Below are 18,133 nucleotides of genomic sequence, written 5' to 3' on the forward strand. Positions count from 1 at the left end.
TTACTTATATTTCTTATCTTTTTGCTAGTTTTTCAAAATAAGTTATAAAATTTTTTGTTGTCAACATCTGATTCATATTTTTAAAAGGATAATCTTTGTATGTTTTTAAATAAGTACCTTGCTAAGCAAAGATGTTTATTGTCTTAGTAAAGGACAAAGTTGGTACTATTTAAACATAAGGCCCACTGATCAACTTCACTATTCAAAGCTCATAGCCTAACTGTTGACTTCTTTGGTTTGCCATAGTCATGATCTTGGAAGTCAGGTACTATTGAGGGAAAAAAAAACAATTTTCTAAATCTATTAGTGCTCAGTAGCAAATATCTATTATATAGATATATAATTATATACAATATATATATATATATATATATATATATATATATATCATACAAAGCGTATCTTAAGTTTGGCAAAGTATTTGATAAATTCTTTTATGATTTCCTGAAGAAAATAAAGGAAAGATTTTGGGGAGAGAAAAAGAGAATATAGAAGTAAGAATTAGGTGATACTTAAAGGAGAAAGCAAAAGTGTCATTGAATGAGTTCCCAACAGTCAAATCTAATATATTCATTTCGTCATTATTGAACTTGCACTCTGCATCAAAATGTTCATCTCCTTGTAATGAATTCTTTTCTCTTTTGATATGCATAAAACTCCTGGTTCTCTTCCTTGCTTTCTTAGTTTCTTAACTGATTCACCATTTTCTACCAATGGCTTAAATTAACCAAAAACGTGCATCAGAATCAGCTGGGTATATTTTCCAAATACATGTATGCCTACTGAGCTGAACTTATCTATGATTGAGATTCAAGAATTCATATGTATATAATTTTAACCCTCAAGGAGATGCAGTTAAGCAACCTTGACTAATAACCACTGTCTCAATGTTAAAGCAATTCCCCCAAATCTGTACTTAATCTTCTCTCTGTATAGTTTCTCCTGTGGGATCCTTTCACCATCAGGATTTTAACTATCAACTCTACATTGATGATTTCTTCCTCTTTAAGTCCATATGCAATGTCTTTCTTTAAATTAAGAGCGGTGTTTTCAAATCTCACCAGAAATATTTACATAAAAACCTCAAATAGAGTTGTTCCTAAATTAAACTCATAGCCAAATTCTGTATCTTATTAAATCTACAGTGCTTCTTATATACTTCTTTCTAAGTTAAGTGAGGACATCATTATCTAACCAGTTGCCTAATCAGAAGCCATCAAATCAAGGCAAGAGAAGACTTTCTTGCCTTTGCTCTCATAAACTAGGAAATCCTGGCTCATAGCTCTACTCTCATAAAACACTTTATATAATGTGACACACCCTCCCCCAAACCACATGGTCTAGTCATATGTTAATTTAACATATCCACTCATTTAATACATATTTATTAAATGCCTACTGTGTTCCAAGCCTATGACTTGAATAGGCCATATTGAGAATATATGGAGCAGAAAAGATACTCTCCCAGTAATTTAAGTTGAAAAATGGAATTAGCTGAGGGTTTTAGATCTGGTTATGTTAAACTGGACCTAGGGTGGTAACAAAGTAGAAACTAAAGATTTATGGAAATAAAAATTTATAATTTATGAGTGAGTAGCAATTTAGGTAGTCAGTAGAGAGTAGAAAAGAAGCAAAAATGCAGAGGAAAAACAGATGTCACCAAAGAGAGAAAACTATGTCTCTATAGTCCCCGAGATGGTCATTTTAGTACAGTTTTTCTTTCTTCTCCTTTTTTTTCCTGTGGTACTGGGAATTGAACCCAGGGACTGACACATGCTAGGCAAGTGCTCTGCTACTGAGTTACAGCTCCAATCCAGCAATCCAATCCATTTTTTTCTTTAGTTTCCATAACTCTGTAAGATTCCTTGATGTAGTGTCTTTTAAACATGTTCCTAATTCTCAATTTACCTTGAATGGATCTTTGTTCTTTGCAAAGATGAAAGCTCTGAGACAGTGAACCTAAATGCATCTGTGCCCCTGCCCATACTAGACATACAATATCAGGTTGGCCTCCAATTATTGTTTAGGGTTTATTGGAATCTACCTGAAAGTTTGTTAACTTTATTTTTCTTTTCTTCTTTACCAGTGTCTCCATTCTGTTACAAGTTGCTTCATCTCTGAACTGAACAATGGAAAGAGTTTCCTAACTGGTCTTTGTCCCCATTGATTCCCATTTCTAAACCATATGCATAGTTACTAGAGTGACACCTCTATCTTAAACTGAGATAATCAGATTTTACAACATCTCTCAGGGTAAACCAAATATTTGATCATGTTACACACGGCCCTTTATACAGTGGCTCCAACCTATACTTCTATCGCCACTTTGTGTGAGATTCCAGAGTTTCATGCTAAGCTTCACAAGATACTCTACAGAGCAAGCTGAAACCCCCCATGAGCTGTGTACTTTTAACACAGAGATCGTCGTCCATGCCACCTCTGTGCCACTGCCCTTATTTCAAATCTCTACTCAGTCTTCAAATCTCTTCTGATCTCCACATACTTTTGAACCCTAAACTGAAATATAGTAAGAATTTTATGAGAATCCATGTGGGCTATGAAACAACAATACCTGGGACATGAAAATGCCATACCAATACAAAAATCTGAACTAGTGCTACAGTTAATATGAGTTTAAAGAATGTACGTAAGTATGACACACAGGATACATTTCACAAAATAAATTCTATATGCTTCATAAGTTGACTACATGTAGATTGATAAACCTTTTCTAGGTAAATATTAGGCACTGTATTAGGAAGAGTGTTTATGACTAACCTAACAAAACAAATAAAAATGTCTTTCTATGTCTTTTCTGAATGCACATACTAAAATTATATATAATATTCTCAGATATATCACTAAAAGTATTCTAAATGAACAAACTATTTAGATATTGTAAATCTTAAACTTCTTTAGGCTTAGATATAAGAAGAGAATTCTTGTACTTTGTGGTCATTTGTATAAGAACAATTTTTTTTCAAAGAAACAGTGGTCAAAAATAGAGCACAGTTCTTTCTATATAGCCTAAGTAATAAAAGGGTCTTTTGTAGACAAATTCTAGAACTTGTTAATTATACACAGGCTTATTATCTATATCCCCAGTGTTATAAAGTACCAGAACTTCATTAGAAAAATTAAGCTGGAAAAATGAAGGCAGCACTTTGTAAATTTCCACTGGAAATTAGCTGGGAGAGGCAGAGGAATACCGGATCAAAAGAGGGTAATCATGCTTAACTGTGCCCTAGAGCACCCGCATGTATAATACGATTTGCACAGTAACTACCTCTCCTATTACTGCTTGTTTGGAGTATTCTGTGTTAATGGGGTTAGCTAATTTAGTATTTTAACTTAAAAAGGCTCTGCTGATTAATAAATGTTGCACACTGTGCTAGTAATTAAAATAAATGGAAGAGTACAAATAAAAGTTGAATTGTTAAGAAAACATTATCTGAAAATATATGATAATCCCTATTTATCATAATATAATAATAGCTCAGAAAATATGTAAATTTAAAAGTCTAAAATATTTGAAGAATCACACAAGTCAAAAAGTTTTGAGATGTTCAATTTCTTTTTCACTATTTTTTAGAGATAAATATAACCAGATCTTATTCATATGTCATGTCTTTTAAATGCTTTTTTAAAAACTTATTTTGATCTAAGTTTTTAACCTTTTCCACATTTTTCCTATATAGTTAATCAGAAACAATATTTTAAAGTTTAAAAGTGAGAAATCCAACACTTACTAGGGCGCCCATCTAAGCCAGGTTGCATATTTGAGAGAAATAAAAGCAGGTGCAGTTCATTGATACTGAATATTTGTCATTAGTTTCAGCAAGTTGGAGGAGCTCAAGAAATTGAGTTACCAATTCTGCTTTGCTACTCAATGTTTGTAAGATGCCTCCTATTTCACTCTGAATAACTGCCAGAAAATTAACACTTTTTAATTTTCCAGAAGATACTGAGACAGTGATTGAATTGTTTATGCAGAGGGTCTTAAAATCCTATGTAAGTTAAAAATATTATATAGGTACAACACAACTTAATTATGAATTTCTCTTCATAGGAAAGCTCAGGTCATATATTTTAATCCACAATGTCCAGACCTTATACCTACAGAAGAATCTTTAGTCCTTAGAATCCAGTGATTATCCTCAAGTTTAGTTCAGGTTTATATTTAATCTAAACATGAAAGGCTGGCCTAACAAACAGCTCCTCGACTTCGAAAACTTAAGGGAGAAAACTCACATTTGTTTGCTTTTGTTGTTATAACAAAGTTCCATAAATTTGTTGGCTTAACCAACAGACATTTACTAAGTTACAATTTTGGGGATCAGCAATCCAAAAGGAATCTCATTGACCTGAAATTAAGGTATTGGCAGGAATGTGGGCGGGGATCCATTTTCTTGCTTTTTTCAGCTTCTACAGGCTGCTCAAATTCCTTGGTTGTGGCCTTCATTCCCTATCTTCAAAGCTGCCAAAGGTGAGATAGGTTCTTCTCTCACTGCATCACTTTGACCTCCTAAAATACAGTCAAATCTCTTTCAGCTCTCCTCAACTTTTCCCATTTTTAAGGACTCTTCTGATTATATTAGTCTTACCACGATAATCCACATTAATCTCTGACTCTAAAAACCTTTACTCTTATCTACAAAGTCACTTTTATTATGTGAGGTAACATATTCATAGGTTCATGGGATTGGAACATATAAACTCTGGGGATGGGGGATTATTCTGCCTAACAGAACACCTACTGGAACTCTCTTTTGCAATATTCTTAATCTATTGTACTTTGTATATGATTATAGTCTGCCTAATTGCAGTTTCCTGTAATAAGCCAGGATATTTATGATTAATAGTATTAATAGAAGGTATGGTAATCTCCCTTCATCTGTGGTTTCATTTTCTAAGTTTTTAGTTATCTGTGGTCTGCTGAAAATATTAAATGGAAAATTCCAAAATTAAGCAATTCATAAGTTTTAAGTTGTTGTTCTGAATAATATGATGATTCCACCCAATGCCATCCCACCTAGGACATGAATTATCCCTTTTTCTAGATCATCCACACTGTATGCACTACCCACCTGACAGTCACTTAATAGCTGTCTCAGTTGCTAGATTGACTGTCATGGTATTGTAGTATTTGTGTTTAAGCAACCCTAATTTCACTTAATGGCCTCAAAGCATAAGAGTAGTGAAACTAGTAATTCAGATATGCCAAAGAGAAGTTGAAAAGTGTTTCCTTTGAATGGAGACATGGAAGTTTCCAACTTAATAAGGTATTACAAAGAGTATGGTAATATCTGTAGTTTTAGTCATCCACTGGAGGTTCACAATGTATCTTCAGTTCTTCTATATCTATTGTATTTACATATAGAACTTCATACCTCTCAAACTTTAGGGAAGCCCATGTCATGGAATATATCACCTGATGTATGATTGCCCATTCTACTCCATCTCTGCTGTTCAATGAGTAAATAAAACATTAACTTTGAGAGTTCTGGTACTATAGCAATATGGTAGTTTCTCATTTCTTGCACCTCTAAATAACTTCTTTTTCCATTTCTTGTAAACAAGTTACATGGTCTCATTTCACATCTGAAAATATTCCTTAAACTGTCATCTTATAAAATTTCAAACCTCTAATACTCTCTGATCACTAATTCTCATAAATAGGTTAAGTGTGTATAACATTCTGCCATATATAAATAGAAGAAAACAAATACATAACTATATATAAACAAAACTACTGAATGGATGCACAAGAAATGATTGATAGTCATGTCCTCTGGAAAACATAACTAGGGATTACTAAATAATGTTTAAAGTTTCTAAAATATATACCTGCTGTGGTTTTAAGTTTTGAAAAAGAAAACAGAAATCCTTTTTATTATTTTGAGTGGATTTGAAAATATTGAGTAAATAAGGGAATAGGAAATTGCTTACAGAAAAGGAAAGAATATAAGACATAAAAAATATGGAATAGCTGAGAATCTCTGGAGCACAGGCTCCTCATGGCATGTGGCAATTAACTAGAGAAATAAGACTGGGTTACATAAGGAAAGACTTGTATCTGGCAAACGGAATTCAAATTTATTGTGGATGAGGTAAAAAGCCACTGAAAAGCATTTTGGCTGCATAATGGCATGATTACACTTCATTCGTGTTGGTGTGGTAAAATGCACAGAGGTGAGAAAGGCACAGATAAAGGTGTTTATGGTATTTGAAGTAAGCAATAGACACACAAAAAAAGAGAGGAGAGGCTGAATTTAAAAGATATTTGAAAAGTAGAATAAAGAGGACTTGAGGACTGATAGGATATGGGTAACAGTGGATAAGAAGAGGTGACTCAACTGTCATATGTAACAAACTAGAATTTTTAAAAAAGAAGAGGTGACTCAAAAGTAGAGCTTAAGCAGATCGTTGGTACTGCAATTCACATACCAAGAAGAAGCAGGCTCATGTTTTGTGTACTAAGATTAGGACATCTAGTAGAGATGGAAATGAAGATGACAGTTGAAAATAAAATTCTGGAATTCAAGATTTAGAATGGAAATCATTGGCATAGACATGGTAGTTGAAGTCTCTCAAATAGAAGCAATCACTGAGATTCTATATAGAAAGAAGAAAAAAAGTAAAAAAAAAAAAAAAAAAAGAGTAGAAGACTGAATCCTGCCATCAGCTTAATTCCATCCCATTACCTCTCACCAAAATTACTACAGAACTTTCCTAAGGGGTTTCGCTGCTTCTAGCATATTTCTTTTCTCAAATACATCTGTCTCCTAATCAACAAATTCATATTCTTTTTATAACATGCTCATTCTCAGAAGCCTTAAATAATTTTCTATTGCCTATAGGATAAATCCTCAAACTCCTGAAGTTTTTCACAATTTTTCTTACTACTGCTTTCTAACATGAAAAATAGTTTGTCAGATCAATTTCATAATTTTTCTGTCAACTTTTCCAACCATCACTATTCTCATACCTTTAACCTACATTTATCTACTTTCTCTTCTTTTCTCTATCAAAATCTTAACAATCATTCACATGAACCAATTCAGTTCCTTCTCTGTTAAGAATACTTTCCTAGAGGGACTGGGGATGTAACTCAGTGGTAGAATGCTTACCCAGAGATATGCAAGGTACTACATTTGAAGCCCAGCATGACATATAAATAAACAAACAACAACACACTTTTCCATTGTCAGAGGCCAGAAGAATTCTACATTAAAAATTATTGTCTTTCGAGTTATTTATATATTTTAGATATCAATCCTCTGACAGAAGAGTAGATGGCAAAGATCTCCTATTCTGTAGGCTGTCTTGGATCATTCCTAATTGTTTTCTTTGCTGCACGGAATTTTTTAATTTCATGCCATTCCATTTATTAACTCTTGGCATTATTTCTTGAGCTTTTCAGGTCTTGTTCAGAGAGTCGTTGCTTGTACATATATGCTGGAATGATGTCCATATTTTCTTCTAGAAGTTAGACAGTTTCTGTTCTAATTCCTAGGTCTTGGATCCATTTTGATTTGATTTGTGTGCAGGGTGAGAGATACGGGTCTAGTTTCATTCTTCTACATATGGCTAACTAATTTCCCCAGCACCATTTATTTAAAAGGCTGTCTTTACTCCAATGTATGTTTTTGGCACCTCCGTCAAGGATCAGATGGCTGTAGATGTGTGGGTTTGTCTCTGTTTCTTCTATTCTGTACCATTGTTTATGTGTCTGATTTAATGCCAGTATCATGCAGCTTTTGTTATGTACCTCTGTACTATAATTTGAAGTCAGGTACTGGGATAGAGTCAACATTGATTTTTTGCCTTACACTTAACAACAAAAAACTCAAAGACACTTTCCAAAAGAAGAACTACAAATGGCCAACAGACATATTTTAATAGTTCAACACATTTAACAAGTAGGAAAATGCAAATCAAAACTACACTAAGATTTTATCTTATATCAGTCAGAATGCCAATATTCAATAATATAAACAATAATAAATGCTGAAGAGGATGTGGAGAAAAATGAATAATTTTATGCTGTTGATGGGATTGTAAATTAGTATAAGCACTATGGAACTCAGGAGGTTCCTCAAAAGATTAGGATTGGAACCATCATATGACCCATCTATACCACTCCTCAGTATTTATCCCCTAAAATTAAATCATACTATAGTGATACATGCACATAGCAGTGCAATTCACAATAACTCAACTCAACTATGGAACCAATGTAGGTATCCATCACCAGATAAATGTACAAAGAAAATGTGATACACACACACACCCCACACACACATATATATATATATTTGACAAACAAATAAACAAACAACACACTTTTTCATTGTCAGGGGCCAGAAGAAATTCTACATTAAAAAATCATTGTCTTTAGAGTTATTTATATACTTTAGACATTAATACATATATATATATATATATATATATATATATATATATATACACACACAAAATATGAAGTTTTTTCAGCCATAAAGGTAAATGAAGTTATGTCATTTGCAGAAAAATGGATGGAAGTAAAGACAATTATAATAAGCAAAATAAGCCAAACTCAGAAGATCAAGAGTGGTATGTTTTCTATCATATGGTGGATAAAGAAAAAGAAACGTGAGTGGGGGTGGGATCTCATGAAAATCAAAGAGTGATCAGTAGAACAAAGGAACCAGAGGGGTAAGAGGTGGAGGAGAAGGCGGAGGTGCTGGGGAGGGACATTGGCCAAATCATATTGCTATAATATGTGCATGTACAAACATGCATCAACAAATCCATCATTTGTATGATTATGATGCACCAATAAGAATGTGGAAAGAGAAAAATAAAATAAAATGTCCTGGGTGAGGGATATTTTTTTTAACACACACTTAACCAGTTTATCAAGTATTTGGTAATTTTTACATAGAATTTCATTAAGTTACCTGGTTAGTTTCAAACTACATGAGGAGTTCCATGAGACTAGAGATTTCATTTTATTTATTGCCATATCCCTACAGCCTAGAACTATTCCAGACATGTAAACATTTGTTGAGTCAATAAGTATTCTTCTTTATTTCTCAAAATATCTAGATGACAGCTTCTCACATAAAGGGCCCTTGACAATACTTATTATTTGCTTTATTTCCTAGCCTTTTTAATTAATTTTTTTTATTTATATGACACTGCAATGCATTACAATTCATATTACACATATAGAGCACAAATTTTTCATATCTCTGGCTGTATAAAAAGTATATTTACACCAATTTGTGTCTTCATACATGTACTTTGGATAATGATGTCCACACATTCTACCATCATTTCTAACCCCATGCCCCCTCCCTTCCTCTCCTACCACTCTGCCCTATCATGAGTTCATCTATTGCTCCCCTGCTCCCCCCTCCCTACCCCACTATGAATCAGAGAAAACTTTTTTTTTAATTGGCTAACTTCACTTAGCATTAGATAAACATATGAATTATGAATAAGGAAAGTAATTTTCATTATGAAGGCATGGGATGAGTTTCTTTAAGAACAAGAATAAAAACAAAGTTTCAATATAACTTTCAGACAAACCTCTATAATCCAGAATTGATGTGTTAATTATTATTGTTTAATTTTTGTGCTTGCTTAAATGCATATATGTAAATAATAGCTATCACCTATAAGCCTATAATTAGTAAAAAGCACATTGTCATCCTAAGAGTTACCTAGGGCATGGATCATGTTCTCTCATATCACTGTTCAGAGTTGGCTGAAGTCTGAACCCCTAGAACTTTGAAAGATAATCTCATTTGGAAATAGGTTCATTGTAGATATAATAAGTAAATTTAAGATTACACTGGACTAAGGTGGACCCCTAATCCAATATGACTGGTGTCTTTATAAAAAGGGAATTTTGAATACAGACAAGCACAGAGATTATCATGTGGAGATGAATGCAAGTAGTGATGCTTCATAAGCTCAGAGAGATGTTTCTACAAGCCAAAGAAAGCCAGAGATTGACAGCAAATTATTGAAAGGTATGGGAGAAGCATGAACAGAATCTTTTTCACAGTCTTCAGAGAAAGCAACTCTGTCAATGCCTTGAATTCAGATTGCTAGCCTCCAGAACTGTGAGACAATAAATTTTCATTAAAACCACCTAGTTCCTGGTACTTTGGTATGGCAGTCCTAAAAGAGTAACACCCTCAGAAGAATCTATCTTTTAGAAACCTAATGAGAAACCTTGTATAAATTTAGGACACTATTGCCCAGGAAGAGTTCTGCTGTTGATCCCCCTTTAACTTTGGTTCTTTAAAATAGTGGATGGAATCCATCCTATCCTTGAAGTCTGTGATTTCCTCTCCCTTCTTTGATGCCTTGCATGTAGAATTCTGTTTGAGCAAATACAGATTCTGGTAATAATTATCTTTTATTAAGACCCTTCTATGTTCTTTTCATTTTTATATCTTTATACTCATTATCTTGTTCAATCATTATGACAACTTTTGAAGGTAGTATTTCTATTTTCACCTACATGGAAATAGCACTTCAGGGAGGCTAAATTATTTAGCTAGTATCATATTGCTGTTGTGTAAGGGAGCCAAGATTTGAGATCACATAGATCTAGTTCGAAAGCTCATGCTCCTTCTACTAAAACACATTGCATTTTCATAATAATAGGAAAAAGCAATTGCTAAATGTATCAAACTCTCAGATATAGTGCTACCTTTTTTGAGCACTTAAGAATGGAAATAAAGGGCTATACAGAAGGTTCCTGAATAAGGCCCTGGGATGGTTATGAACATGCTGTCTTTAATTCCTTATGGGTAAAACCAGTCATGTGGCAAAAACACAATCTGCATTACAAAATTTTGCATCTTTTTGATAAGAGTATACTTTTCTCCTAATTTCTTTCACAGAATTACCCTCAACAGAGATATGAAATTCAAATTTCTAACATTTCTTTTGTTGCATAAGATACAGTTAGGTGTTTTCCAACATATAAAAACCAAAGTGTTTTCAGAGGAAACTATAAATATCAGTGTTTTGTTCCTCTTATGGTGGAATTATCCTTAGACTAATTGCTAAGACCAATTGCTTATCTTAGTTGTGAAAAAATATGAGTTTTGAACCTATAAGTAATTTCTTTAGCACTTCCAACTTTGTTTCAGATTGGTTTGATAACCCTAGAGACACTTTTAAGTCTCTGGAAACTTCAGGATAAAGGTGATCAGCAACACCATAGATACTGATGATATTTACACATATTCTATGAAAAATATAAGGTAAGCACTTTTCTTTGGGGATAACATTGATTCTGATCTTTCTAGGATTAGCAAGGAAAATACTAGAAAAGAATCCTGCAGTACCTTGGATATGTAATGATTTCTGCAGAAATATCAGTGAGATAATAATCATCTCAATTATTTCAGCAATTAATCTTGCTATTTTGTAAACCTTAGCATTGTTGAAAATAGAAAAATAATTCTGAGTAATATAAATTTGGGTATTTATCACTAAATTGCATATTTAGGCTAAATCTGAGCAGCATTAATCTTCTAAAATTTCTGTTGTAAAACTAGTCTACCTTCTAAAAACCAATTGAAAATATATGTTTCTGATTTTCGTATTCATGCATTAGTTTAACTCAACCAATTACAGAAAGGATCTGCTAAATACACTATAGTTAATTATTTTTCAGTTCAAGTAGTTACTATAAATTTTTAATTACTTGAGATGCTTACCATTTTACGTCAGTTTATGTAAAAATTGAAGATTCTCTTCAGAAATTTACGATTATAGCAAAACATATTCCATATATCTTTTCTGAATGATAAAATTATCCAGAATCTACTGTGAAAATTAATATGCTATTATAGGTTTTTATATAACAAAAAATACTTCTAGTGTATTGTGATCATTGTTATTATATAAATTATTACTATATAATATATATGAAATGATAATTCATACCTAATACATACTATATAATCATAACCAATAATGGCAATTTAATATGCTATAGTATACTATTATATAAGAATTTATAATAGTAGTTTATATTATACTAAAATTATTACAATTATAACAACTTATATGTTGATATAATAGACATATAATTATATATTAAATGATACATGTTAAATAATATAATTATCATTTATTATATATATAATAATAAGGAATTATAAGATACTTGCAATGGCAATTACATACGGTATTATAGGATTATAAAACTAAAAAAAAAGAGGCCATTCTATGTTTAAAGTAATCTATTTATAAATCATGTATTATTCTATTGGAGACAAGATATCTCAGAGAAGAAATACCTTGGAGGAAAGACATATGAATCAAGACCCAAATCACTGATGCTAATAAAGTAATTTTAAATTGCATATGCTGTTAGATCATCCTCCATTTTTTCTATCGTTTTCCTTAGTCATCAGTAACCTTTTATTTATTCAATCTAGAATATTATATGTATCCAAATGGAATTTAGTTCATGTTAACAAAATATTTTTCTATTATTGGATCTTATTTTAGAAGCATCACAAATATATGTGCTTTCATTAGCTAATTAAAGATATTATCTTTACTGATGCATAGTTGTCACTTTTCCATCTTAAAATGCAATTCATTAATTTTTTCCTTTGATAAATGCATACATACATATTTGGGAGAGAAGTTCATATATTTTTGAGTAGTACATATGTATTTTTTTCCATCAATATTAACATCATTTACAATAGGTACAGTTATAAAATTGTTGCTTCTAGGGCTGGGGATGTGGCTCAAGCAGTAGTGCGCTCGCCTCACATGCATGTGGCCCAGGTTCGATCCTCAGCACCACATACAAACAAAGATGTTGTGTCTGCCGAAAGCTTAAAAATAAATAAAAATTCTCTCTCTCTGTCTCCCCCTCTCTCTCTTTTTAAAAAAATTGTTGCTTCTAAATAGATGACTTTGAATTTTCTCACAAAAAGAAGTTCCGCTACAATATTAGAAAATTTAAAGCACCAAACATAATGAAATTATGATTTTTTAAAAACTTACATTTTGCTATGTATATTTTGTGCACATTCCTCTCTTTTAAACTCCTCTCTGGCTAGTTTTAACTCATTGATTGGTTCTGCCACTCGCAATGTTGGCTCCAGAGGCTTGTAACGTTGTTCTAATACTTCATTGAAATCTCGGAATGGCCCCTGACAAAGACAGGATGAGGTACATATATTATTACAGAAGTTGTTTTTGACATTTTGTTTGTAACCAAGGCTAGTGTACATCTCCAACGTATAGCAAGTTTACTAATTATTTTAAAAACACAATTTATTCTTATCTGAGTTGGAAGATAGAAGAATATCAGAAACAAGTATATCACTTTTCTACCCGAAAACTTGTTCTCTCAAGTAAAAGTGATTGCCTTAAAAATGGTTTAGATTATGTAGAAGTTTCCTCACTTACATGAAAAGGTTTTCATGATGCAGTTAGAATGCTTGTACTTATAGGTGTTTGTTTTGTAATTTTAAAAGCATATTCCTCTAATATAATCAGTGATTTTTTCCTTTTTAAGTAAGTAAAATTATTTTTAAAAGATTCTGAACATAACTTTTCAAAAGCCATCTTATAAACAGAAATAGCAGAGCATATAATTTCTTTAATTAAAGCTTTTAGGTGAAAGCCAAATTTCTTATTTAATTGATGATCCCCTAAACATAGGAAAAACATAATATTTACTTATTTTCGGCGTTATGTCCTATGACTCTGGTACCAATAGCAACCTTTAGATGACACAAACACAGAACAAGGAAAAACCAATAGGTACACTGTGAAGTGACTTGGAACATATCCTAGTGTTACTAAAACTAGTTACTGAATCCCACTGATTGTCCAATTAGTATATTATTAAGGACAATATGAATCAAAGGAGCACAGGACTTTACTGTGCTATTAATTACACATTGTTTTCTTTTTCTTTTTTTCCCACTGTTGTAAAGAAGGAAGTAATATGGACGAAGATTTATAATCATATTTCTTATTCTTAAAAATCCCTTCTTTAAATAGGTTATCACTAACAAGACACAGCTGGAGTTACTGCAAGCACTGAGTGAAGACTGTGGGGCTAATAAAAAGAAATGATTCACGCCTCATTTATGTTCACTTATGTTTTACATTAATAGAAACCAATAATAGGAACCAGTTACCATAAAAGTCATGGACCGTAAATAACACAAATGGCAAATAAGTATCATCTAGTACTTTTCACAGCTGGACAGGAGGATTGCTATATTTGAAAGTAGTTAATGGATTTTTATTGGAACTTTACTTTTTAAAGATACAGTAACATGATTCCAAGTATGCTACTAAGAAATCAAAACCTTTTGGACAAATTCTTATTCTTTGAAAAATTCTTTGGTTTAAAAGAATTAATATTTTATTGTATAATTAGGGACAAATTACTTCTCTACACCTGTTTTCATCAAATGTAAAATTGAATAATAATTGTATCACAGAATTGCTCTTAAGATGTGTAAGATAATGTAACACTCTTAGCATTGTATTTAGAACACAGTAAACACTCAAAAAAATGGAACCAGGAGTGTTTTTATTATTACCACTATTATTAGCCTAAAGAACAGTATTTAAAAGGTTTGGAACAGTAACATCAAAGAAATAAGCAAATTGTTTGAGGCTATGACTTTTAAATGGTCAGCACCCAAATGGAGTAATGGTTTTCTCAGTGGTTAGTTGATGTCTTATAACCTTTGTTGGTATATCAACATACACATATCATTTGTGTACTTACTCTACTATGTTTTCTGGAACTTTCTAGTTTCAATGAGAGTAGTAAATGAAAGAGGAGCTGTGCTTAATCATCGATTTAGAATTAAAATAAACTTAATTCTTTTGAATTGATAGCCAAGGGTCCTTCAATCATTTCTATCTCCCTATGTCCTTCAGTGTCTTGTCCACACATTTTTATGTTAGACAACTAGTGTCTTATCTTTGAACTTAAAAATCTAGCTACTTGGTTAGCAATTTTGATATGAGCTATCAGATTTCTCTGTTGCTAAATCTTTTGTTGATTTGTATCTCTTTAGATAGCACGACTTTCAGATCTTGGGTAATTATCTACATTACTGAATTAACATGGATTCCAGATTTTGGAAACTGCTTCAAACTTTAGATCTGTTCATTGTCTCTCTTTCCAACTATTAATTCCTATAATGCATAGGTCATTCAGGGCTCAATCTAACCCTGAAAGTTTTCTTGGACTCATAGCTATGACTTTTCAATATTTGGCCTACCTTGTCTCCACCTAAGTCCTAGTTTAGAGAATCAATTATATCTTTGTTCTGATAAGTTCTTTTAAAAAATATTTTTAGATGTCAATGGACCTTTATTTACTAATTTATTTATATTTGGTGCTGAAAATTGAGCCCAGAGCCTCACACATGCAAGAACTCTATCACTGAGCCACAACCCCAGCCCCCTGATATATTCTTAATATTCCATACTTTAAAGTCATCTTGTACTTTTAAAGTTTTCCTCAAAACTTATATAAAAATGATTTTTTTTACAACTTACTACAGTTGTCCCATACATTTAAGAAATTACCTGGGCAGGGCAATATAGATGCTATGTACAAATATTATCATTTGGGCATAATCTTAAATGTCCCCAATGATGTATGCACCCTTTTATTATTGGATATCATAAAGGAAATGTGGCTCAGTCAAAGAAAACAACATAAAACAATCAAGTCTGTGAAAAAGAAAAGGAAGGAGTGAAAGAAGAAAAAAGGAAAGAAAGGAGAATTGGAAGGGTTGGGATTGTGGCTTCGTGGCACAGCGCTTGCCTCATACCTATGAGGCCTTGGGTTTGATCCTCAGCACCACAAAAAATAAATAAATAAAAAATAGAGGTATTGTGCCAATCTACAACTAAAAAATAATAATAATAAAAATAAGAATGAGAAAACAGGAAAGGAGGTAAATGAAGAAAAGACAAGAAAAGAAAAAAGGAAAAAATAAAGAGAAAGGACAGAACAGAAGGGAAGACATGGCTAAGGGAAGAGATAATGAAAATACAGTGAGGGAAGAAGGATAAAGAAAAATATAGATGTCAAGAAAAGGAGAGACCAGAAAAAAGAAAAAGTAGAAAAGAAAAATATATGAGCAGATATCACTTTCTTGTATACTAAATAAATGTAATTCAGAAGTGTATTATATACATATATGTATGTACATATATAAAATATATAGATTCCTCCTCATATATATTTCTCTTTCTATATAGTACATATGTATACACAGAGATATTTTCCTATGTAAATATATGCTTCTCTGTTTCATATATATAACATATGTACATATTCCTTCAGCATGAATATGTATACATATATTTTTATATAAATACACATCAAAATATTCCTTTTATCTATCCATATCTTTCACTGATCCATTCCATATATTATAAATACACACACACACACACACACAAATGCGCATATAAAATGGTATGGAGGGGGAAAGCTGTGTAAAAAATTAAAAATTATTGTATTGATAAAAATGCTATAATAGAGATGAGCAAATAAAATAAATATCCACCTCAAAAAAGCATAATAAAAACAAAACAGTAGAGCTAATGGAAAAACAGTATAAAACACTTATAAAATAATATTAAATGATTAATGGTTAGTGAGTATTGTACAGTGTGGTAGGTTGAAGCAGATACGCTCTGGGGTATTTCCAACTATTTTATTCATGCATTCTTGGAAAGGGCCTAAGTACATTTTGCATTGTGAGATGGACATGAGGTTGGGGGAGGTCAGGAAGGGAATGGTATGATTTGGATCTTTAAAATCATCCCAAAGTTTATATACTAAGAAATGAAGAAATATTCTGAGGTAAAATTATTGGATTATGAGAGCTGTAACTTAGTAAGTGGACAACAGGATGATCATTGTAGGCAGAAGTGGCATGGCTGAAGAATATCTTGTCCTCTCTGCTTCCTGGCTGTCCTAAGTTGAATGGTTTTCTTTTACCATGCCCTTTGGCCATGATGTTGTGGCTGGACTCAGGGCCAGTACAAAGAAGTCAGCATTCCAGGAACTGGATCTTTGAAATTGTCATCTCCAAATAATTTTTTTCTCCTCTAAGTTGTTGTTGTCACATATTTTGGTCACAGTGATAATAAGCTAGCTAATGCCATGTAATTTTCAAATTTCTTAAAAAGCTGCATGCAAAATTAGTCTATGAATCCCATGTAGCACCAAAAGCTACCTCAATGAATATAGCATACAATATTGATTATTAAAAAATTTAAGTAAGCAATGTTATATGTGAAACCATAACAACCACTCAGTACTTAATACGTTTAACACATTGAACATTTCATATGCATGAATGCATGGGAGATATTATAGTTATTTACTTTAATTTTCAAATGTATACTTTTTAACTTATTCAAATTCAAGTTATGTTTATAATTGCATATGAAAAAATGTAGGTCATCAGAGGATAGATTAAATTAAATAAATTTGGTAATACATAAAGATTTTTTCCAGCAAAACAGACCATAGTAAGTACTACTATAATATTTTTAAATAAAAGGTCTAGATTCTAGTCAATAAATAATGATTTACCTTCATACTTAATACAACAAAATCCAATACTAAAAAAGCATTTGCTTCTTTGATCTATCTTTTTAATGTAATTTATATTGCTTTTAAAATTAGATTTTTATGAGAAATATTTTCCTCTCATCACAAATAAAAACAAAACAATGATATATTTTTTTCAATTTCATGACACTATCAACAGGGTAAAGTGGCAGCCCACAGAAGGGGAGAAAATATTTGCAAATCATATATGACAATATATCTGAAATATATAAATAATTCCTAAAACTCAAGTATAAAAACAAACAACCCAATTCAATAGTGGGCAAAGGATATAAGTAGAGATTTCTTCAAATAAAATATACAAATGGGTAATAAACATAGTCAAAGATGCTCAACATCACTAATCACTTTGGAAATACAAATCAAAACTACAAGGAGATACTACCTTACATATATGAAGATAGCTAGTAATTTAAAAAAAGGAACCCTTAAAATAACAGTATGGCAAGGATGTGAAGAAATTGG

At 31.9% G+C, this 18,133-nt stretch overlaps 1 protein-coding gene across 1 annotated transcript in view; it reads right to left on the reverse strand.

Annotated features, from left to right (window-relative positions):
• Spata17 (spermatogenesis associated 17) overlaps positions 1-18,133 on the reverse strand; it is a 196,881-nt gene that overhangs the window by 70,046 nt on the left and 108,702 nt on the right. The window contains exon 8 of the mRNA XM_026388009.2: positions 13,039-13,187. Within this exon, the coding sequence (XP_026243794.2) occupies positions 13,039-13,187 (149 nt within the window). The remainder of the gene's footprint in view (positions 1-13,038; positions 13,188-18,133) is intronic.

Source organism: Urocitellus parryii, chromosome 9 (assembly GCF_045843805.1).
Source record: "Urocitellus parryii isolate mUroPar1 chromosome 9, mUroPar1.hap1, whole genome shotgun sequence".
NCBI classification, from domain to species: domain Eukaryota; kingdom Metazoa; phylum Chordata; class Mammalia; order Rodentia; family Sciuridae; genus Urocitellus; species Urocitellus parryii.